Below are 24,514 nucleotides of genomic sequence, written 5' to 3'. Positions count from 1 at the left end.
TATATATGTGCTACATATTGCCAACGCTGTTTCCAAATCTCTATTGATTCTCTCCCTTGCGATTATGTCTTACACATCTTCCTCTATCGCCTGGTTGAATCCCGCGAATATTCTTCGAAGACCACCCAACGCTCTCTCTGCCCTTGTCATCTGCGCCATCTTGTCCAGGAACTCGTTCTGTACCACGTGCCCAGCATCGAAGTTTCAAGCGCTCCGCAAACGCAGACGCCCGGCACGGTCGGACGACTGACATGACATGGGTTGCAGCTGAATGTACTACTTCGTCACCAATCTTGGGTGGAGGAGGGGACGTCTCTCCTCCTCTTTCGCGAACGTACGTGAGAAAGCTTCATAGAGTCGAGAATTACGTCGATAGCTGCATTATGATGTGCTGGGTCGGGCGGTTGTTGAGACTCGGGTTCGGGCGGCGTTGCGAGGAGGAGGATGAGCCGTGAGTGCGGCTCAGAATGCGAGAGGTGACGATTGTAGTAGATTTGGGGAAAGAGATCGGTCCGGGGGAGAAGAAGAGTGTGAGAGTAAACATGGAGGATGGGGAGGCGGAGTGTGAGTCTGTGCGTGTATGGATGTAAGTGAAATGAATCCCACTCTGTCGAGCTGGACAGGCTGCTGCTAGCAATGAGGACTTTCTTGTCGATTACTGGGTCTGAGAAAGAAAGTGGTGTAGGCGCGGAGCGCACCGAATTCTGGTCTGGTTCGACGGCGAGCCTCATCTCGACGACTCCCGCGCGAGCGTTCGATCCGCTTTGACATCGCCGATTGAGCAGCTTGCTGGCCCGCGTCTTTCCGATGCTCGACCGTTCCATCGTCGAAGCCGCCAAACTTCATCCGCGGTCTGTGCTTCCGGTCCGACCATCCGATATAGCCCCCCAATTCATTCTATGCGAGCATGGCCGCACACGGGGAACCCACTCCTCCGCCTCTGACCCACCTCGGTTCTCCTTTCTAGCCACCGCCATGTCTGGCTGTTCTCCCTCCTTCGCGTCCGGGTAGGGTTTGTACGCCTCACCCCACTTCTCCTCTCTATGAGAACCAGCTGACGATTGTAGCAATCGAATGCTTCGTGGGCGATCTCCTCGATCTGAGATGAGCAGAGATGAACGGCGTTGCTTCTGGTGGGGGTTGGAATATCCGGCTGCTTTCGTCGACGTGGCTGCTTCTTTTCGGCGTCGGTAGGAGGCTTCGCACGACCTCGTTGCTTCTTCGGTTCGGGCGCGCTCCGTTCATCACTCTCATCGACTCTCTCGGTCGAGTCTGTAGTGGTTGCTTTTCTTGTGCGAGGCTTTTTTTTGGAAGCAGTAGCTTCGGCCGCCTTCGCAACGGACTTTCGCTTTTTACCGTTGTCTTTGTCCGACGACGCGGTTGGCTGTAGCTTCGGGGCGGTCAGCTCCTGGTCCTGACTCGCTGGCTGCTCCGGACTGCTCCGGATCGCTTGCTGACTGCTTCTCACATGCTGGCTGAGTCTCATCTGCTGGCAGCGTCTCAATTGCTGCCTTCTCAACTGCGGGCTGCGGCTTCTTCACTGCTTGCTGCTGCAGTTTAATCTTTGCCTCGCTGTTTTCTTTTCCTTTTCCCTCGTCATACTCGTATCTTTCTAACGCTTTGCATCGGCGGCGAGACTAAGATCGCTGAGCGTTGTTCGTCTACGCTCGCTCTCCGCTCTCGAAACGTTGGAATTGGGGATTGCGTGGTGGCACTGGCTTTCGTAAAGTATCCGCTTGCTTTGCTAGCGCTATCCGGAGAGACTGGGCCGCAAGCGTTTCTTTGGAATGCTTCACGAAGTTATTATTAGTTTTATCGGTGGACCGTCTGCTGTCCAGAGCGGTTGAAGCTGCCACTGAGATTGCCTGATATGTCGTTCTAAATGCCTGCTTCAACTGTAGCTTGATACGTCGAATGCCACTCTTGAATTCGGGTTCCATTCGAGACTCAGGTTTGGATGGTGTTGGAGAAGTGCTCTGAATATGTTGAGGATCAGTTGGACGTATGTTGTAACCTTTTGCGGGTCCTACAGACGAGGGATGGCGTATTGGACTAAACTATTGCTTTACTCCTATTGTGTTCAGACGAGCCGAGTAGTTCTTCTTGAAACGGCTTCCATTGTCGTTACATACCGCTCTCTCCGTCATCTTCGATGCTTTCGAGCGGATGTGGAAGTGTAAATCCTGTCTTCTCTCTCTTTACTCCTGCGCTCTGAAAGAGAAAGAAACGATAGTGCCCTTCGTGGTGGTCAAGGATGCTTGTGTTACACTATTGTACAGCAGGCAATGGTGTAAGACGGGAAGTACAGAAGGAAAACAGCTAGCATTAACCCAAGGCTCGAGGGCTTGCGCAAGAAACGTAACATGGACGCCTCGTTCCACGTACCAAGGCATTAACATGATCCCAATCTTCCGTGTAATGGATTGAATGTCCACTAGGTTTTGCCGAGGGACTTGAGTGCCATCAAGAAGGGGACTGGGGTGACCTCATTCGCCTTTGATTTAAAGACGTTATTTCTTAATTTCTTAATTTCTTTATTAATTCTTACTATTTCAACGATTATCTAATAAAACCTTTTTATTCTATCCGCCTATTTTCAAATTATATTGAAATAAATATAAAAAATGCTTACTAAGCATGGGCGGGTGTGAAAGTAGTTTTTAAAGACGTTATTTCTTAATTTCGTAATTTCTTAATTAATTCTTACTATTTTAACGATTATCTAATAAAATCTTATTATTCTATTCGCTCATTTTCATATTATACTTTAACTAATATAAAAAATGCTTACTAAGCATAAGCGGGTATAGAAATTATTTTTAAGACGTTAGATATTAATTTCTTAATTTCTTAATTTCTTCTTACTATTTTAATAACTATCTAATGAATTCTCATTATTCTACCCGCTCATTTTCAAATTATATTTAAATAGATATGAAAAATGCTTACTAAGCATAAGCGGGTATAGAAGTTATTTTTAAGACGTTAGAAATAAATTTACTAATTTACTAATTTCTTCTTACTATTTTAATAACTATCTAATGAATTCTCATTATTCTATCTACTCATTTTCAAATTATATTTAAATAGATATGAAAAATGCTTACTAAGCATGAGCGGGTATAGGGGCCATTTTTAAGACGTTAGAAATGAATTTTCTAATTTCTTAATTTCTTCTTACTATTTTAATAACTATCTAATAAATTCTTATTATTCTACTCGCCTATTTTCAAATTATATTTAAATAAGTATAAAAAATGCTTACTAAGCATGAGCGGGTATAGAAGTAATTTTTAAGACGTTAGAAATAAATTTTCTAATTTCTTAATTTCTTCTTACTATTTTAATAACTATCTAATAAATTCTTATTATTCTATTCGCTTATTTTCAAATTATATTTAAATAAGTATAAAAAATGCTTACTAAGCATGAGCGGGTATAAGAGTCATTTTTAAGACGTTAGAAATAAATTTTCTAATTTCTTAATTTCTTCTTACTATTTTAATAACTATCTAATGAATTCTCATTATTCTATCCGCTTATTTTCAAATTATATTTAAATAGATATGAAAAATGCTTACTAAGCATGAGCGGGTATAGGGGCCATTTTTAAGACGTTAGATATTAATTTTCTAATTTCTTAATTTCTTCTTACTATTTTAATAACTATCTAATAAAACCTTATTACTCTATCCGCTCATTTTCAAATTATATTTAAATAAGTATAAAAAATGCTTACTAAGCATGGGCGGGTGTGAAAGTAATTTTTAAAGACGTTATAAATGAATTTCTTTACTAATTTCTTCTTACTATTTCAACGATTATCTAATAAAATCTCATTATTCTATCCGCTTATTTTCAAATTATATTTAAATAAGTATGAAAAATGCTTACTAAGTATAAGCGAGTGTGAAAGTAGTTTTTAAAGACGTTATAAATAAATTTTCTACTTTTCTAATTTCTTCTTACTATTTTAATAATTATCTAATAAAATCTTATTATTCTATTCGCTTATTTTTAAATTATATTTAAATAGATATAAATAATACTTATTAAGTATAAGTAGATATTGTTAGAATCGATATAGATGCAATATTAATATAGGTATATTAAATAAGATAATTAAGATATCGAACTATGTAAGTGGAAAGAAGATATAATATAATAGAGGATGCCTTCGCCAAGGCCCGCTAGCTATAGGGCTAAGGGGTATATTAAGAATACGCTTATAATACTACTCTCTCTCTTTATTAAATTATATCCCATAATTAGTAAGTGAAAAGATAGAAAAATAAATATATATATACGCTTAATATCTAAAAAAAAAAGTAGTAAAGAAATAATTATATTCGAGAATCTTAGTATTATACCTTTCTCCGTGAGAGGTATTAAAGACGATAACAGCTTTTTATATTTACGCTATAGCGATATCGCTAGTTAGAGTATATACGCATATAGAAAGTCTAGTTAAGAGAAAATCGATATAATATAGCGAAAATCATATCTATGGGCATAGGGGTAAATAATAATAATTTTCGAATCTATGTCTAAGCGGATAAGATATCTATAGAATAATACGACGTAATTAATTAAGAGCTTCTAAATCGAATCGAGTTATAAATATTAAAAACTCTAATTTAATATTAAGTGATTTTAATATAGTCTTCTCTATAGTATATTATTTAGCTGATATTAATTATATTTTATAATAGCGATAACGTGATTTATATATATATTAATATAACTTCGAAAGGTCTTTAGAATTATATTAGTAACGGGGGCCTACGCGGAAGGCTATATATAAGATAATTCCTGATTAAAATAGGTCTAAGGGATCGATTTTTAATTTTAGAAAAAATAAGGCTATTATAAAGATATCGGACGATTTTAATTCGATTGAAAACGGGGTGTCCGAGGTAGTTTCGATCTGAGGACGCTATCGCTATTAAAGGTTTCTCGCCTTAATTTCTTTATAGATAAGGCTTTTCGGGATATCGCTTATAAAAGTTATTCACTAGATCTTAGTAATTTTCGAATTTATCGCTATCCGCATTATATTAATTAGAATTATTATTAAGACTTTTCTATTTAACTTTATATTTGAGATAGCTATAAATTAATTTAAAGTTAAGTATTTCTTTAATAATCTATTCGATTTAATTATTAATAGTAATATACTTTAGCGAAGAGTTTATTTATCTTAATAAAAGGTTATTTATCGCGAGACTTAAGAGATTAAGATAAAAGATATCGTAGATTTTTATACTTAATGAAAGTTTTAGATAATATAAGATTCTTATAAGACTTATAATCTCGAATAAATTAAGTTTCTTATAATTTAATTTACGAAAAGAGCGATCGAAGATAATATTCTTACTATTTAGAAAGATCTTATCGTCTATTTAAAAAGTAACCTTTTATTAATACTTATTAACTTATATAATTATGATCTTCTAAGCGCGATTTATATTACTTCGAATATACTTAAAAACTTATTTTATATAATTTATAATATTCTTCGCTTAAGTAGTATTAAGATATTTATATATAATCTTATAGTTAATAATATTTAAGTTAAAAGTTATTCGAGAATAAAATTTCTTATTTATAAGAAAAGATAAAATATTAGTAATTAATAAGATAATATTATTATTAACGAACTCGATAATAGATAGCTATCTTATCTAGTTATTCTATATATAGTTATAATATATTTAAAGATAACGCTTTATATTCTAATTCGCTTATTTAATTTATTTATTAGTTTTAGAGTAAAAGGCTATTAATAGCTTAACTATAATATCTAATTTCTTATAAAAAGATTTTTATATAATAACTATAAATTAAGAGTCTCGATTTAATATTATTAAGATTAATAAACTATATAAATAAAATACTTTCTTAAGTAGTAAGTTAATTATCTTTTTAGCGATAATATCTTTATCGATATTAGAATAGACTACGTAGTAATATTTCTTAGTAAGTTAATTAATCGCTACTTAAATAGCGTTATAGTTATTAGATATAAATAAGCCTATAACGAAGTCGATTAATATATTTTATTATTATTTCTATAGAATTAGTAGAGATTATAATAAGCTATACTCTCAATTATAAGATATTTTAGCTCTCTAATAGATATAGTAATTCTTAACGTAGATAGTTATAATAGCCCTTATATCTCGCTAGTAATATTTTCTTTTAAGTAGTTTATAGATATATATTATCTCGGAATAATTATAGAATAATTAATTATATATCTCTTAAATAATATCGATATATATATTATTAAATATTTATAAACGATTTTTATAATAAAGTATTTTATCTTATATAGAGTATTTACTAAGAGTAATTTCTTAAAACTTATTCTTATTTTTAGCGATAGCGTTATAGATTTCTATATAATATTTATCTTTCTTATTAATTTCTACTACTTTATAGTAAATAGAATTATCGATTATATATATATCGATATATTCGTTGTTTAATTTCAATTAATTAGAGGTAAGAATTATTTAATACTATTAGCGTAATCGTTTATTCTCGAGATCGATTAATTTATATTTAGCTATTTATATAAGTATATTAATTTTAATATTCTAAGATTTAAATCGATAAATAATCTTTATATTAAATTTTGATAATATATTTAAATATTAGATCTGACGTTAGCTAAAGTTTTTTTTCTTAGTAAAATATATTAGTTCTTTATAATTAGTGAAGATTTTAATAGAGATATTTATATATTCTAATTTAGAGCGTTAATATTCTAGATAGTAAATAATTATTAATAGTTTCTTATCGTAGATTTAGTAATTATATTCGATCGGGGTTAGATTTTTATTATAGAAGACTATCGAGTAAAGTACTCTCTTATTATTATATTAAAAAAGAATATCTTTATTAACGTAATTAAAAGAGTTAGTCTTTAAAACGGCTTTTTTTATTCTATTAAAATAATATAAAATTAAAACTTTAATAACGACAACTTTAAGAAAGTAGAAGATCTTTTAATATACTAAGAATTAATTAAATATAATCTTCTTTATTATAAATTTTATTATAAATTTAATTATTTTAGAGAAGTCTCTAATAAATCGCTAATAAAAATTATAAAATTCGATAAAGGTTTATATTTCTTTAAGGTTGGTAGATATAATCTACTCGATAATAGTTTAAATCTTAATAGAGTTTATTTATAACTCGTCTATAGATACTAGTAGATCTAGAAACTTAATTTTTTAAATATAGAATTCGCATTTAAGAATATTTATCTAAAGGTCGATATCTCTTAATTTCTAAAGGATTTATCTAACGTATTAAATATATTTCTTTTTTATCTTATTATAAATAAGTATATTATCGAGATAGATCTAATAGAAGTTATTTAGATATTCAAATAGAATATTATTTATATATTATTAATATATAGCTAAGCCGTTAATTAGATTAAAGGAGAGGATTCGATATTTATATACTTTAAGAAAGATAATAAAAGTAGTAAAATTCTCGCTATTGGGATATATACGTAGTTTATTAAACGCGGCTATAATATCTAATTGAGTAAGATATTTATATTTTTAAATTTTTATTAAAATCTTATCTATTAATAGAATTAAGTATCGGTTTCTTTTAGTAATAGCGTTTAGCTTTCGATAGTTTATATAAAAATATAACTCTTTATTCGACTTTTTCGCGAATAGAATAAATAAGGCGAATAATATATAGCTTAATATTATAAATCCCTTCTTTAGATATTCATCTAGATACTTCTTTATCTATTTTAATTTATATTTTAATATTAAATAGATTCTACTTTTCGAAAGTTTTATTTTATTAAAGCTATTATTAAATTCGAGCTTATAATTATAAGAACGGTATAAGAGAAGTATATTCATCTTAATTCTATCGAAAATATTAAGATAATCGTAATACTCTATAGATAGCTTATATTTTATCTTTTTAGAATTAATCTTATTAGTGCTATTAATTTAAATAGGGCAATTGAAATCGTAATATCTCTTATATTTCTTTTTTAAGTCGTAGAAATATAGTTTATTAATTAATATATAAATTTCGCGAGGTATTTAGATAGAGGGAGATATATATAATATAGGCGATATATTATAGATCTTATTTATTATTAATATAAATAGCTTATTATCTTTTTCACGGGTTAGTTAGTAGTAAGCCGCTATATTAATCTTAGCGATATTAATAAACTTAGGCTTCTTACTATTCTTATTCTTATTTAATAAAAAGATATTTAAATTAATCTTATTATTATAGATAAGTAAGAAAGGGCTTTATCATTTTAATATAATAGATAAAGAGATAAGTAGTATAGGTAATTAAAGCTTCGAAGTTAATAGAGAGAAGAATTCGTTTATTATTAATATCTAATTATTATTATAGTTATATCGATTAAGTAGAAAGAGTATCTTATTTTATAATATATTAAGAACTACTCTATATTTATTTATCTAAGGTTTTTTAACTATTATATCGTATTTTAATAATATAATTAGTATTAAATATATTTCTTCTTAATAGTTCTTCACTATTATCGTAGAGAGTAAATAGTATATAATTAATCGTTTTATAATCTAGCTATTATAATTTCTTAGTAATTTAGATTATAATAGTAAGAGTAATTTTAGATATAAGACTTTATATATCGCTAAAATTAAGAATTTATTTATAACTATATAAATATCGATATATCTACTATCTATAAGAGAGTTTTAAAATAAGTATTCCCTTTCTTATAAAGATAGCGTAATTTATATGCGAAAAGAATAATATATTAAAGCGTTATTAAAGATATCTATTAGATATACTTTATAAGTATCTCTTATTATAACTTTAAAAGAGGCTATTTATTTCTCGAATTCGAAGAAGAATCGTCGCTATCTATAGTGTTGATATTATTAATTTCGAATTCTTTATCTATTTTTATCGCGTGAAATCGTACTTCCTCGAAGGTCTTTTTATTGGTTTTAATTTAGATAATTATTATATAGTTCTTTTAATAATAGCCTTTCTTATCGTAGTTATAATATATTAATTCTCTTAGTTTTAAATTAATCGTAATATTTAGAGGCGTAATAATTATATTTAAATTAGACTCGATAATAAATATAAGATATATATTAACCGCGAGTATTATTATTAATATTTATATTATAATTAACTTAATAGTAGTCTTTATAAATTTAAAATTCTTATAATTAGCACGTTATAAGTTATTTAGCTTTTAAAGATATTCTTTTATAGTCTTTAAAATAGTAAAACCTCTTACGATCTACTATATCTTCTTTAATTTCTTTCTTAGTTTCTTAAAAAGATAGTTCTCTAATATAAGAGTTTTATTATAGCTAAAAATAATATTTAGTTAAATAAAGTCTAAATAGAAGTCGATAAAGATTTAAATCTTTTACTATAGAGTATATATATTACGTAATATATTACTATATCGATCTAAATTCTTATAAATATCGATTAACTCGTTTATAATCTTAATAAAAGATTAATATAAGTTAGTAGAGTTTCGAAGTCTTCTATATATTATATATTATATAGTCTTATTATTAAGTTATAAAACTATATAGATTATCTTAAAATTCTTAATAAGATAATAATCGCTATTAATCTTAAATTTCTATTTTATTCTAGAGAATTAATCGTTTTAAATAAAATTACTATTATCGATAAATAGAGGTAGATTTAAGACCTTAATTAATTTCTCTTTTAAATATCTAGGCGTGTGTTTCTTCTTAATTAATAATAGCTATAAGTCTTTTATTAACTATATATTAAGACTATTAACTTTCTACTATAGAAAAGTTATATTCTTCTAAAAATCTCGAGCTAGTTAATTTATCTTCTCGATTATTCTATAAATCTAATATAAATTATTTATAATTAAATTCTTTTTTATTATAACGATATAATATCGAATAGTAATCTCGCGGAAATCGTCTCGCTTTTAACGAATTTCATTTAATATAGTTATAAATTTATCGAGTTAATATTTAGTTTAATATTATAATTATAAGCTATTAGTAATATCTTAAAGCGTATTTATTAAGTCTATCTTATTAGAGGTATTATCTAATAAAACTAATATTCGTTAAAATTTAATTTACTCTAATAAGATCTTGATTTAATCTATTCTTTTAATATTAAACTTCGCTATAGAAAAGAAGAAAAAAGATTTAAAATAAAGTAGAGAGGAGTTTAAATACTTTAAAAGAATAAGTATTAGAGATATTAGATATATTAGAGAATAATAAAGCCTCTCTAAAGCGTATCGAAATTATTTAATATTAAGAATAAAAAAATTTACTATAAAGTCTAAGATAAGATTGTTTTTTTATAAGGATTTAATATATTTATTTTTTAATTATTTAAGATATTAAGAAGATTATAAGTATTTTAAATAGTAGTCTTTCGAGTATATTTACTTCGTTTAAAGAGTCTCTTATTTTATAGAGAAGTTATATATAAGAAAGTTTCGAAGAATAGTATCTTTAATTAGCTGTAACTTAATCGTTTCTTATTTAATTAAAACTTTATTGAAATTCTAGATATTATAGTATATAAAGTTATAAGTAATACTATTAATATATATTTTGAATATAGAAATGTGAGATAGTGTTAACTATTTCTTTCGATTCGCTAGCTATATAAATGATTTAATGCCTTCTTTATCCCTCGACTACTATTTGTTAAGACCATTTCGCTATCTCTTTTAGACTTTTTAAAATCGATTTATCTATCTAGTAGACTTATCTAGAAATATAATAACTTAACTTAATTTCTTATTAAAGCCTCTATTAGCGTATTTCTTTAAATTTGTTCGTTAATATAAATAAAATAAATAGGTTAATCTTAATTATAATATTAGAATCGATATAAATATAATATTAATATAGATATATTAAATAAGATAACTAAGATATCGAATTATATAGATAGAAAGAAGGTATAATATAATAGAGGATATCTCCGCTAAGGCCCGCTAGTCATAGGGCTAAGAGGTGTGTTAAGGGTACGCTTATAATAGATATAAGATCTATTTTTAAGACGTTAGAGATTAATTTTCTAATTTTCTAATTTCTTCTTACTATTTTAATAATTATCTAATAAATTCTTATTATTCTACTCGCTTATTTTCAAATTATATTTAAATAGATATAAAAAATGCTTACTAAGCATAAGCGGGTATAGAGGCTATTTTTAAGACGTTAGAAATTAATTTCATAATTTCATAATTTCTTCTTACTATTTTAATAAATATCTAATAAATTCTTATTATTCTACTCGCTCATTTTTAAATTATATTTAAATAGGTATAAAAAATACTTACTAAGCATGAGCGGGTATAGAGGTTAATTTTAAGACGTTAGAAATAAAGTTTCTAATTTTCTAATTTCTTCTTACTATTTTAGTTATTATCTAATAAATTCTCATTATTCTACTCGCCCATTTTCAAATTATACTTATATAAGTATGAAAAATGCTTACTAAGCATAAGCGGGTATAGAGGCCATTTTTAAGACGTTAGATATTAATTTCTTTATTTATTTTTACTATTTTAATTATTATCTAATAAATTCTCATTATTCTACTCGCTCATTTTCAAATTATATTTAAATAGATATGAAAAATACTTACTAAGCATAAGCGAATATTATAGCCATTTTTAAAACGTAAGAAATTAATTTCTTTATTTCATAAATTCTTCTTACTATTTAAATTATTATCTAATAAATTCTTATTATTCTACTCGCTTATTTTCAAATTATATTTAAATAGATATAGAAAATGCTTACTAAGCATAAGCGGGTATAAGAGTTATTTTTAAGACGTTAGAAATTAATTTTCTAATTTCTTAATTTCTTCTTACTATTTTAATAACTATTTAATAAATTCTTATTATTCTATTCGCTTATTTTTAAATTAGTATATATAATAGAATAAGATAAAGCTAAGCTTAAAAATCTTAAATTTATATATATAGCTAATTATAAATTCGTTAGATCTACGCTTTTTAATTAAATATCGCGAGTATATAAATTAGCGTTCGTAACTATTAAAAATCTCTTTCTCTATATCTGCAAATCTAAAAAGTTTCTACAAAATTTGAAATTGCTAATCGCGCGTGTGTCGTGGAAATTATAAAATTCGTCGAATTAGTAAATCTAATTAGAATTCGCTTAAATTCCGCCGATTTAGTAACTATTTTAATCTTTTTCGCTAGTTCTATTAGTTTAATAGTAATATATATAAAAAAAGAAAAATTCTAATAATTAACGTTGCGATAGTAAGATTTTACGATAATAAGTATTAACGTTAACTTAAATTTAGCTATGGAATTAGATGATTTAATAAAATTAGTCGCGTAGATAATACTTTAATATAGCGTATAATAATGCGTATATTAATAATAATATATATTAATACTATATATATATAGAATAATACTTAAAGTATATTAGAGTATATTACGCAAAATTTTTAAAGTTATTAAAATTTTTTAAAGTTGCTAAACTAATAGAACTGACGAAAAGAGTTTAAATATAAGTAAAGTCTGCTAAATAGGCTAAATCGTGCTGATCGTGCGAACCCTAGCGAAAATTGTGCGGAAATTAATTTTTCAGATTTGCAGATATACTTTTAATTCTTTAATAACTTTACTATTTTCTATTAAAACGAGTAAAGGCCTATAAATTAAATTTATAACTTTTTTTATATTATATTTAAATAGATATGAAAAATGCTTACTAAGTATAAGCGGGTATAGAGGCTATTTTTAAGACGTTAGAAATTAATTTCTACTTTCTTAATTTCTTCTTACTATTTTAACGATTATCTAATAAATTCTTATTATTCTATTCGCTTATTTTCAGATTATATTTAAATAGATATAAGAAATACTTACTAAGTATAAGCGAGTATATAAGCAATTTTTAAAAACGTTATGAATTAATTTCTATTTCTTTATTTTATATATTATTTATATCTTAACGATATCTCTATTAAATCTTTTTATATTACTTACTTATTTCGATATAATATTTAAATAATTTTATAAAATCTTTTAAGACGTTAGAGAGTATAAGTATCGTTATTTAAACGATATATTTTAATATTATTAAGATCTATTTTATTTATCGTTAATATTTACTATAAAACTTTAAATATTAATCTCTTATTTTATTATAAGTATATATAAAAGAATAAGATAGAGCTGAGCTTGAAAACCTTGAATTTATATGTGCAGCCAATTATCAATTTGGGTCCTCTACGCTTTTTGACTAGACCGGCTAACTCATCGCGGGTAAATAAATTAGCGTCCGCAACCATCAAAATCTCGCCCTCCCACGCCTCCCTTATCAAAAAAATAGGTGTACATTATTGACACATAGAATTACTTTTTTGTTTCTATTAAAATTTTGAGATGTTTTTTTTAAATTTTGAAGGGCTATTTGTGCTTTCCGAATTTTTAACGATTTTGAAATTTAGTCTTATAGTTATTAAAGCGCAAGGAATTCAAATATCGCTCACCAAAGTTCGCTCACCAAAGATCGCTTACCTACTTACTCGATAGCCCTAATTAAAAAAATGATTATGAATTTAATTCATAGGCCTTCACTCATAATATTTAATAGTTTTAAGAAACTTTTAATAAGAGTAATCGAGTATAGATTTTCTTTTTAAATCGATTAATATTAATTTTTTCTTAATTCTTAATTTAGAAACTCGACGCTTTTATTTATTTTATATTACTAGAGTTATTATTTACTTATATATATATTAAAATTTTAATAAAACTTATTATAATATAAACTTACGAGTAAAGGTCTATAAATTAAATTTATAATTTTTTTTTAATTAGAGCTATCGAGTAGCGATCTTTAGTAAGCGAACTTTAATAAGCGATATTTAAATACCTTACGCTTTAATAATTATAAGACTAATTTTTTTTTTATTCTAAAAGCTTATATTTTGTTCTATAATTAAAAAAAAATCTCAAAATTTTAATAGAAAATAAAAAAGTTATTTTAAAATTAAATAATATATATCTATTTTTTAATAATTGCGAACGCTAATTATTTATTCGCAATAACTTAGTCGATCTAATTAAAGAGCGTAGTAATTCTAAATTTATAATTGGCTATACATATAAATTTAAGATTTTCAAGCTTAGTTTTATCTTATTCTTTTATATATACTAATATAAGTATTACTTTAAAGAATCTTAAAATAAATCTTCTTAGTAATTAATCTAGAATCTCGACGTTCGATTCTTTTAAATAGCGCTTAAGATATTAATTTCTATATTAACTATAAAATATCTTATTATTTCTTATTAAGAAGTAAGCGAATATAAGTATTATAATAATAAGATTTATATAATAAAAGCCCTTATAAGAACTAATATTTATACTTATTTTACATTATTAAAGTTATTTATCTTTAATATATATCTGAATACTCGGTTTCCTTAGACGTAGTAGTATGAGGAAGTTCGAGAGTAATAAGACAGCGAATATCTGGAAAACTCCCTCGATCATCAAACGCAATCATAATTACTACTCGAATACTCTAGAGTTGTCTGTTTGAATGCTATGATACGATATGCGTGCCCGCTATTTGAGATAGTATCTCTTCCTCGATACAATTGCGGCAAGTGGATGTGGAAGATGTCGTTGTCTTGTATGAGGCTGTACTCATTCCGTCCGATCCTCGAGCCTCATGGTGTTCGCCCTTGGCTTCCGTATCGTCAAAAGAGAGATGCAGATTACCCTGTGCTCCAAGGCGGCCACTTATCTTCTTGGAGTAACATGCATGCCGAATCATATGCTTTGATTCTCTCGTAAGGTCCCTCTTCAACTTGTGAAAGCTATGACCTGCTTCATGCCATTGTCTTCGATGGAGTCGAGAAGTTGATCTGCGGACGGGCTTCGATCGGCGCCGAGGCAACATGAGCTGATTAATTGCCTCGAAATATCATGAACAGCCGCTCTGACCTGGCTGTTCCGAAAGTTCACGAAAAGGTAGTCTCGTCCACTAGATATTGTGTGACAAAAGAGAGGTTCTTCCCGTATCAGAAGCATGATAACAGACTTTGAGTGTGAGGAAGAGTCGTTTTTGGCAAATGCCAGCTTGACTTTTCAAACACAGAGAGCAATCGCGTGCAATACGACTACTAGCAAATAGTACTGAGGGTGCCGCTTAGAAAATCTGTCAGTATGCAGTAGCAACTGGTCAGGAGAACGAACAGGAAGACGATGGGAGTAAACACCGCTCTTTCTTCTGTAGAAGCGGTCCCCAGAGATTCGTGTTGTTGAGAACAAGGGAGGGTTTGAGTCAGCCTTTCAGATAGACCAAATGGTTACTTCACCCAAGCCTTCTTTGTCATCAGTGCCTGCGGTAAGGAAGACGTAGCTGTGGAAACCATCTAATGTGGTCTGGATCGTTTGGATTTCCGTCTGCCATCTTCGTCGGGCTGTCTGTACACATGTTCCTATCTCTCGGGGTTTTGATGTGAACAGTGAGGGGTTGCCCTTCCGCTTCGATCAACTTCTGAGCCACGGCGAGCCTGTTCCTCACTTTTGGCCAAGGAATTTTGTTTCCTTCAGCAGGTCTTTGAGCTCTTTCTTAGACATCATCAGAAAAATTTGGCATGGTTCATGGTGGCGAAGTCTATTGGTATTGATGAAAGGTTGAAGGATTGATTAGCTATGGAGTGGTATGTAGGCTACTTATATACCTTGTGAAGCCCATGCTAATTTGCCACCTGCTGGGTAGCTACAACACACTATGGTGCTGCAGCATGATTTCCAACAAAGTCAAACAACAGTGGGATTGTTGTTACCTGCATGATAGTGGAGTCAGCTCCTACCGGTTTAAAGCGAAATGGGTGTTACTGACTGCCGAAGTATAATACCCATCAATCGTCCTCATGGGAACCGGCAGACAAACGACAGGAATGTGACCCTCTGAGAAGCACTTCCTCAGAAGATAAGATGAGAAACGGATGGCTGATTCTGGCACTTTTGTTGCCAGCGGCACCTAGAGGAGCGTCGCTTCGTTGTGCATCCTTCCGGTTTAAGTATCAAACCTGTTGGACACCAAATTCTGCAAGCGCTCAGGAGTAATCCAGTATGTAAAGCTTTGATTCTCTCAATTCTGGAATACCTCGAGACGCTTTTGGGCGCTCTCCGAAACATCGGGCATCTAAGGACAGCTTCGGTTTCAGCTTCTTCCAAGCGTTCTCGATTTCTTGATCAAGCGCTAGCTGTCGGGGATGATCTTGGTCATCAAATTCTTCAAATGCACGCTTGCTGGAAGAACGTGGGGCATAGATAAAAACGAGAGAAATGGTAGACTCAAGTGTTTAAAGTACCTCTTGATGTGTCCTCTTTTTGTAATGAATCCTGGCTGATAAGACATTGACGATGAAGAACAAAACATAATTCGCCTCCTCAAACAGCAAAAGAGTCTGGCCAGTTGATCACTGGACCTCTGTCAGCGTATGACCTCTATCAGCGTACTCGCGACCGATCGCTCAGCGGCGTGGCTTTGAGAAATTACCTTGTTCCAGTTTCTGCGCCGTTTTTTCCTCTTTCGCCCCGCCTGATTTGGCTTCGACCTTTTTCGTGGCCGTACCTGCCGCCGCTTTCCTAGTCTTCCTCTTTCTGTCCGCCGCAGCGCCTATTGGCAGCGTCAGTGGGTACCTCCCAGTGGAGCGTACGAGGTACTGACGAGCAGCCTTCGATTTCGACCCAGCCGACTTTGCAGCAGAGACACTTTCCAACGTCGACTTTAGACACTGATTTTGCGCAGGCTGCCTACTTGGGCCGGTCATTCTGCAGAAACGTCATCTCCTTTGAGCTTTCCGATCCTCGCTGTTCATGTTTTGCCTTATCCGAACCAGACAGTATAGCAAAATTCTAAGTTTCGTTGCCCACATCTCACCTTAGGTAGGTGAACATCATCCGCTTCGCCCATTTTGAAGCCTTTTGAGGAAATTGTGCCCTCCCCGATCGTGAAATTGAACTTGAGGAATGCTCCAAAAAGAGGTCTTCTGGGGGATGTGTACGTCATTTCGAGGTTCGCAGAACTCCATTCCGAGAGAGAATCATTCAAAAGGTCTGGTATAGGAAGTAGTCTGTGTTGAGGACGAAGAGATACTGACCGGTTGTACTCAAGTGCGGTTGGTAAGGAATAGATCAATGAATGGAACAAGGAATCAGACCCTGTTGGATAGAACGGAATGATCTGCTGAGGCAATACTTCGAGTAGTCTCCATCTCGCGATCTTTGATATCTGTGATGAAATCTCTCAGGATCGTGTCTGGCACCGCTGATTCCAGCGAAGTGAGGGATCAGCTTGATGTGAAAGCAGATCTATCCCTAGCACTCACTCTCTGCGTAAGATTGATTACCCCTTCTATAAAAAGCAGGTAATGATCCCTTTTGCCGTTGACAAAAATCAGCGAGCTTCACGTCAAAAGATATAGATGTGACTTCGACTGTCTTCGACGAGAACCTCTAGCAAAGAAGAGCTCGAAGTTCATCGATAATCGCTGAGAGAGATGCCATTTCCGCTTTCTCAAGCAAACGAATTACCTCCGAATGACTTTCGGACCAGTTCGAAACGTCGTTTGTAAGAAGTATACAAAGGCTGTCGAGGCACTTTGCTAGGGAAATCGACCATTTCGAGCATTCCGTCAAGCCAGAATTCATAGACCACAACTAAGCGAGAACTCACTAAACATTGGATGAAAGAGGCAGTAATGTCCGACCACATAATTCCTTTCCAGCTGTCCAAGAGGCCACTAACGGCTCTTATAGTGCGTCTGTCTGAAAGAGAGCTCAACACTTTGACGTGCAGGCCTCAGAGCTCACTGCTTCAATTCATCGTCTGTCATTGGCGCCGCGTGGGGAACTCGAGGCATGAACTTTCGTGCCATCCCAGGTAAGCAGCTTCTTTCCTTCAGCCCGAATTTCATCATTCCAGTTGTCTATGTAGTCAGGCATGAAACGGCTTGCCGGGTCGACGAGCTACTCCCTCGTTGATTGAAGGTTCTGTAAAAGTTAGCGTTAGTTTGAGCAGTAATTGGGATGGAGAAGGTGTTACTTGCCTCGTCTTTAATCATGCTGGGACGGCTTTGGTGCTGACGCTGAGGATTTGCCGGCAAAGTTGGCACCACGGATTTGCCAGAAGGCGTGGATAGGCTTTTGATGGAGTCAGCGTAACCCTCGTACCAATGTGGCTGCGATCAAGTTGAAAAGTGATAGCTGGGCAAAGCGGCAGTTGGTGCTGAGATGCTGGAGAGAATGGCTTTGAAGTGCTTACTGGGAACGTCACAGCGAAGTTAGGCCCAATCAAAATCTTCAATGGTCTTCTCAGGTGTTGTTTAAGCGGAGTGGATAGATGTTTGACATCGACGCCTTCGAGGAAACCAGGATCTTGAGCTGCGTAGAACTCATCTTGGCGTGGCGTACTCGTGTCGAGAAAGTCATCAGCTCAATGGCACCTGCTCACAGATCGCTATTCTGATCTGATGCCCACACGCAATGATGGCCATCTTCAAAAGAGGTCGCCAAATTGAAAGTGTCCCATGATTTCATGATGAACACTTTCGACTCATTGTCTCGTGTAACCCACAAGTAGCCAATGTACTTCGACTTCGCCCGGCAAACCATCCTTCTCCGTAAGATCATATGCGTTACCCCATCCCTCTCGTCGCGACCGTTGTCCGAACATGACTCGATAATCCTCCGCGCATACTTCATCCATAAGATGATTTCGAATTTCTTCGATTTCGAGATACGAATATAACTTCTGGCACGCTTCGACTTCTGTATCACTGAACTTCTTGCTAACATAGACGGCAATACTACTGATCATCTTTCGTGCTGCCGATGCCTAAAGGACTTGATCATATGAATGATCATTGGTCAGGATATAGATGTTGCACGCGTTCTCTTGCCCGATGCGAATGATTCGCGCACCAGCTTGCAGAGTCGACTTTGACCAGAAAGGAATTGAGAGCGATGTTAAAACCACCCATTGAAGAAGAAGTTCTTGTCAGGCATAGATGGTCATATCCTGGAAGTTCAGCGCAACAAACCGCCCTTCAGTGGAAAACAATGTTGAAGAGACTCTGCATCAGCAAGGAGGACATAAGTGGAAATTATCGCTTCAATAGGTGTATTGGTACAAGTTATCAGTGCTGCATTCAACTCTATAACCAAAGCTTGCGGCAACGGAATTTAAACCATTCCCAGAGAAAGTGAGAGAGAACGATGTCGGTGACTCCACCTGCATGAAGCGGAAAGGCGATCTTCGGCCACTTAAAGCCATCATGATCTCATTCCGCGATGTTTGTCCCTTGCAGAGTGCTGCGTAGGACTCTGGTTTATTCAAGCGTGAATGCAAACATGCTTCGCTTGACAGCATGTACAACAGCATGTACAGTGAGCATGGAAATCTTCAACAAGGTCAAAAATTGAATATGATTGCACTGCTTTCCGTCTTCAGTGGAAAGTGATATCTCAGTTCTTCGGGACTAGACCAGCTCATGATCCTTGTTTGAGGACGTCTGCAGCAACGACGATCGTGGCAACGGCGACACTGCTGTATTATTCAAAACATGATGGAAGAAATGCTACTTCGTACACTCGGCACGGAGCTGCAAAAGCCTTTCTCCTCGAGATCCGAGAGCTTATATCGGAGGGGCTGTCAAAGCAAGCTCGAAATTAATCGAATATCACTAAAATACGAATATGAAGATCTGATTGGTCAACTTTCAATTTATGGTTGTCGAACATTTTGTGATTTCAGTCTTGAGTAATGAGAAAGTAAGCTTTCCAATGAAAATACAAATCACCACGTTTCCACAGGCCTCACTCTATGCTTAGAAAGCGGAAAAGCCCGCTGGCTATTCAGCTGCCGTCCCAAACGTAATCTATACTCGTAGTTCGTCTCCAGTGGGCCGGAGTGCCACGCCTGCACCCGGGGTCCGCGTGTGGGCGTGATTCCACCCCACCCCCAGATTCCGTTCGGATCCCAGATCTCTTGTCCCTCCTCCCGTCCGTTCTCCGGTTCGTTCTCCGGTACCTGAGGCTCCCAGCGATAGTGTTGCCACTCATCCAGGAACGTCAATCTCTCAAACTTCTTTTGAGCCCATGTCTCCTCTACCCTGATGCACGCCAAACGACAGAGCGGGCAAGAGGTGTTGGCTCTTATACTTAAGTATCTTTCGATACAAGAAAAACACCCAGGCTTCTTGCAAGCAAAACAGTGAACTATTACATGCGGTCCCTCATCGTCGGTCATCTTTTCGACGCAGAAGTGGCATTCGCCGTCTTCTGTCTCATCTACCATTTATTAGCGGTGCACACCTCTTATATGGGTCGATCGCCTTACCGCTAGCGGGTGGACCATTTGCCTCTGCTCTCGAGGGAGCGGGCGAAGCCGAAGGGAGGGCGTCTGGAGAGTCGAGCGTGGAGAGCTGTGGTTCGGTTTCGACGCTTGGTGGCTGGGGCGAAGAAAGCTCCGCTCCCGAGGGAGCGGGATGAGAGAGGGGGAGAGGAGCCGGCGGAGAAAGGGGGAGAGGAGTCGTCGAAGAGGGAGAAGATTGATCTACCGTCACTGGTAGGATTTCAGTAAGAAGACTCCAAACATGCATCGAAGCTCCTACCATCCGCCAGGCGGTTTCCTTCTTTGTCCCAGTGACCTGGGTACATATGGAAGAGTCGGTTTCGTTGATCTGAATTCGTTGGTGCAAGGAGCGTATCCTCGTGTATCTCGCGGCACTTTGCAATAAGAAGCGCCTTGCGGCGCTGTCGATACTGGACAGTATGTGGCATAATGGAAGTTGAGCGGATTTTGATATTGGCTTTGCGAGTAGAGGTAAATGATGGGTGTGTTATGATGGGTGTGTTATGGTGGGTCTGTAGCTTCCTGTGTCATCTTGCCGCGAGTGACAACAGACACATGACTCCGTAAGGGTCTGACCTTGGACAACGACCACATAGTTAGGGATTTTCTGATGACAAGTGCAACACCGAGCCGTGACTTACCGAGCCAATAGAACACGCAGCCACCCTCTCACCAAGGTCTGCAATAACTCGGTCATCATTTGGCCATGACAACCATCACAGAGTTGGCTTTCGAGGCACATTGGTAGTCCAAGTCGTTACCTTTGATACTCAAGCACCGTCTTGTAATCCGAAAATGATCGTAAGATGCACATTGCAAGCGACAGCGAGGGTGTGCGTGTGCCATTGTGAAAATTTTCGCCTCGTCTTCTGTAGGAGACGTCAGTCAAAACACCGCCCGTCGAGGTTGAATGCATACCTGGCCGTCTGTCTGAAACTGTGTTATCCATCTTCTCATATCTCACTGAATTGGTGCAAGTAAGTCTCCGTTTAGGATGGAGGATAAAATCCTGTACTTTCCATGGAAAATCCATCCAGGCAAACAAGATTAAGCAGGTGATATCGTAGTTTCCTAGACCTCATCTCGGGCAGAGCTGCAAATACTCCATGCTTGAGACAGCTTTCAAATCGAGATTGAATGCCTCAAGCCAAAATTGGGTATCGAGAAGAGACAGTCCATGCAGGTAGCCAAAGCTGTACTGTCTCACGAGTTAGACACGCTCTGGTGTTGTTCTCACTTCATTGTTTCTTGACAACAAGATTGTTACCGTCCAGTCTAGACACACATAGCTCCACAATGTGTTTGACAATCAGTTGCATACAATCAGCAATGGTATTGCCTTCCCATTCGACGCGACCTTCAAAGGATGGCAAGCGCGATAATCGAAATGTAGTATTGATATATTTAGACGCTTGGTTTAAGAAAAGTGGTATCTCACTTGACTCCACCCTTTCATATCTAGTTGACTTGGTTCCAGAGCTTGAAAGACTGGACACTAGAAAACTTGTATCAACGTGAAGATGAGATGGGGGATTGAAGGAAGTATGTGGGTAATGTAAAGACTGGAGAAAGAAACCGCACGTGTTTTAATCATCCAGTCAGCGCCCTTCATATCTATCTGTCACCGAGCCACTTCGGGTGACTGAGATCATCCAGCACGTCGCATTGTCTCACATGCAGACTGGTCTGCCTCTGAGCGGGCTCATATCGCTGCATGGTAGGATTGCGCCACGATGTTCTTGCAACTCTGAGCTCTGTGGGGCATCATCGGCTCTGTAGAAAGATACAAATTAAGTTATGACCAATGACCACAGGACCTCTAGTAGCGAGGATTGTAAAAGAACACGAAAAAAGCTTCTGAGGCCAGAAGGCATGATCATCCTCGAGGCCTACATGGTGCGAACTTCCTTAGGAGTGCTCGACAAGAGGCTGACACCCAAAGACTCGAGAGAAAGTGCTTGCTTGTAAGCCGCTGGCATGTGAGAAAGCCTCGAAGTTGATGAAGAATGAATAGAGTAATCGAGAAAAAACGCAAGATATACAAGAACATATATACTCCTCCGTGAAGGGGCGGTCTATAGTAGACTCAATGGAATATCGGAGAAGTCATTTACCCACCTCGAAGCAGCCTTGACTCCGATCCCACTTAGTCTCGAAAGTGAAAAAGGATCGATCGGCGAACTCTGAGTGTCACGCCAGATGGGAAGGTTCGCAAGTGACGGGTGCTCGGTGCCCGTAATGAAGGTAGAGCTGGTGCAGAGTCTGCGAAACCTTCGCTTGGAGTGGCGTAATCTGGTAAAGAGTTGAGAGCTAGCAGCCACGTAAATGTTGTAATGTATATTGTAGGGATATAAATCATAGCTGACACTTATTATTGCATGAGGTAAGTGGGATGGATCACATTACAAATTAGGCTTTGGCGTTCTCGTTCGTTCTTCGGATCAGCCAAGGCTCGGTCTCCTCGGATGCAGCGACAGTAGGACTGCTCTAAGATCGCCACTTCCTACTCGCTTTCGAGAGTAGTCGCCATGTTTGCAGATCTGTGATAGAAGGAGAATATCATAGAATGAATTTGTACTTATCATGCACATTTCCAACTCAACTTTGCCCATATCCTCAAGACTTCTGTCGCGTTGCAAAAATATCTATGAGAGAAATATTTCTCAACGACGATGAAAAGAAGAACTAAAAGAGTGCAGAACCATCCTCAAGCAAAATCAATGCATCAGCAACGTCTTCCCCGTTTCAAGGCATCCAGGCTTCAAGGTGTCTTTGATGAGTGACTTGTCAGTGTCAGTGATCGACTTCTCCATCCGTGTTTCAACTTGTCGAGGAGTCACTCATCTTCAGCTCATCCGTAGTAGATTTGCGGATGTCAATCTTGTCCCAGTCTTCGTACATAGTCTTGAGGGCTGTAAGCCATTGATCGAAGACAAACTTCCGTCTGGTATGTTGTATTGAGTACGGCCTTCGTGGTGAAATTTGTTCAGTGGAGGTCAGGAGAGATATTGATGTAGGAAGGTCATCCACTCTGCTGGCAGCTGTACTTCGGGATAAGATAGATGTGAATGCCTCGGGAGTCGTGGTCAAAATGAGCGGACTTTTTTTGACATTAGCGTAGAGTATCCATAGCAAGAACAGATATTCCCGCGAGTTCTATCGTTGGATAGCCGGCTGTCTAAAGCATGCATCAGCTGACACGGCACTGTCACGACAGACTCAGTACGTGCCACGACCAGTATCATTCCCTTTAAGATTTTGCTGGACCCAAGATGTACTGTTTGGTGAGCAGGGTGGGCACACTGAGTTGAAATTATGCAAGAAATTTGCAAGTCTACTTTGTTGACAAATGTGAAAGATGATGAACAACTGGTAACAGCAACATAATTTGCAGGGGTTGAGACTGATGTAGTCATCGGAGATGCCTAGTCGCCTGTCTTTCATCCCGGCAACAGACAACCTGGTTTCGCCGGCTCAACACCCTTCCTTCAAGGCCAGCGGTTCCCAATTTGGTCAATGTCAAGGGATTTCCGTAGGCAGCATTGAAGACTAAGAAAAAATTCGTATGCAAGAACACAGTCTTGTAGAACAAATTAGAAGTCAGAGAACAGAAGTAACCCTCCATGTTGCTGCATCATATGAGACAAGCAAGGCACGTATTTCTGTTGTCCAGAGAGTGCACTGTACACAAGGGTAGTTTAGAGAAGATGTAGATCCTGAGCAAGGGGATTTCTGAGCGGCTGGTCTGCTCATATCCTAGGGAGTCCAGTGGAAAAGAAGCAAGACCGGCAGATCTTCGGAATAGGACCTGTGGTCAACGCGAAGTGAGGTTGCGCGGAGTGAGGTTGCACGGAGTGAGGTTGCACGGAGTGAGGTTGCACGGAGTGAGGTTGCGCGGACCTGAGTCATGAAAGAAAACAACACAAATCTGCCCGCGCCCCTCGCGTACTATCCACATAATTACCATCCGGATCGTCCACCATCACACTGGTGACATTGTCGCTGCTGATTATCCATCATAGGTGATAGACTAGATCCGACCATCAAC

The 24,514-nt window shown here is 35.2% G+C and overlaps 3 protein-coding genes across 3 annotated transcripts; all 3 read right to left on the bottom strand.

Moving 5' to 3' along the window:
• Positions 1 to 69: 69 nt before the first annotated feature.
• Positions 70 to 824, bottom strand: HO133_005357 (uncharacterized protein; the record flags this gene model as incomplete). Its single annotated transcript, XM_037296267.1, has 2 exons — positions 70 to 177; positions 339 to 824. The coding sequence occupies 2 exons, from the start codon at positions 822 to 824 to the stop codon at positions 70 to 72; spliced, it is 594 nt and encodes a 197-aa protein (XP_037148249.1).
• A 68-nt stretch (positions 825 to 892) lies between these two features.
• On the bottom strand, positions 893 to 1,486 carry HO133_005356 (uncharacterized protein; the record flags this gene model as incomplete). Its single annotated transcript, XM_037296266.1, has 1 exon — positions 893 to 1,486. The coding sequence occupies one exon, from the start codon at positions 1,484 to 1,486 to the stop codon at positions 893 to 895; it is 594 nt and encodes a 197-aa protein (XP_037148248.1).
• A 15,013-nt stretch (positions 1,487 to 16,499) lies between these two features.
• HO133_005355 (uncharacterized protein) lies at positions 16,500 to 16,882 on the bottom strand (the record flags this gene model as incomplete). The annotated part of the gene is made up of 2 exons (XM_037296265.1): positions 16,500 to 16,531; positions 16,609 to 16,882. The coding sequence occupies 2 exons, from the start codon at positions 16,880 to 16,882 to the stop codon at positions 16,500 to 16,502; spliced, it is 306 nt and encodes a 101-aa protein (XP_037148247.1).
• Between the last annotated feature and the right edge of the window lie 7,632 nt (positions 16,883 to 24,514).

The sequence above is a fragment of the Letharia lupina genome (genome assembly GCF_014066315.1).
Source record: "Letharia lupina isolate WasteWater1 chromosome Unknown contig_21, whole genome shotgun sequence".
Classification (NCBI taxonomy): domain Eukaryota; kingdom Fungi; phylum Ascomycota; class Lecanoromycetes; order Lecanorales; family Parmeliaceae; genus Letharia; species Letharia lupina.
The sequence above is the reverse complement of the archived record's forward strand: the minus strand, read 5'-3'. Positions and strand labels throughout refer to the sequence as shown.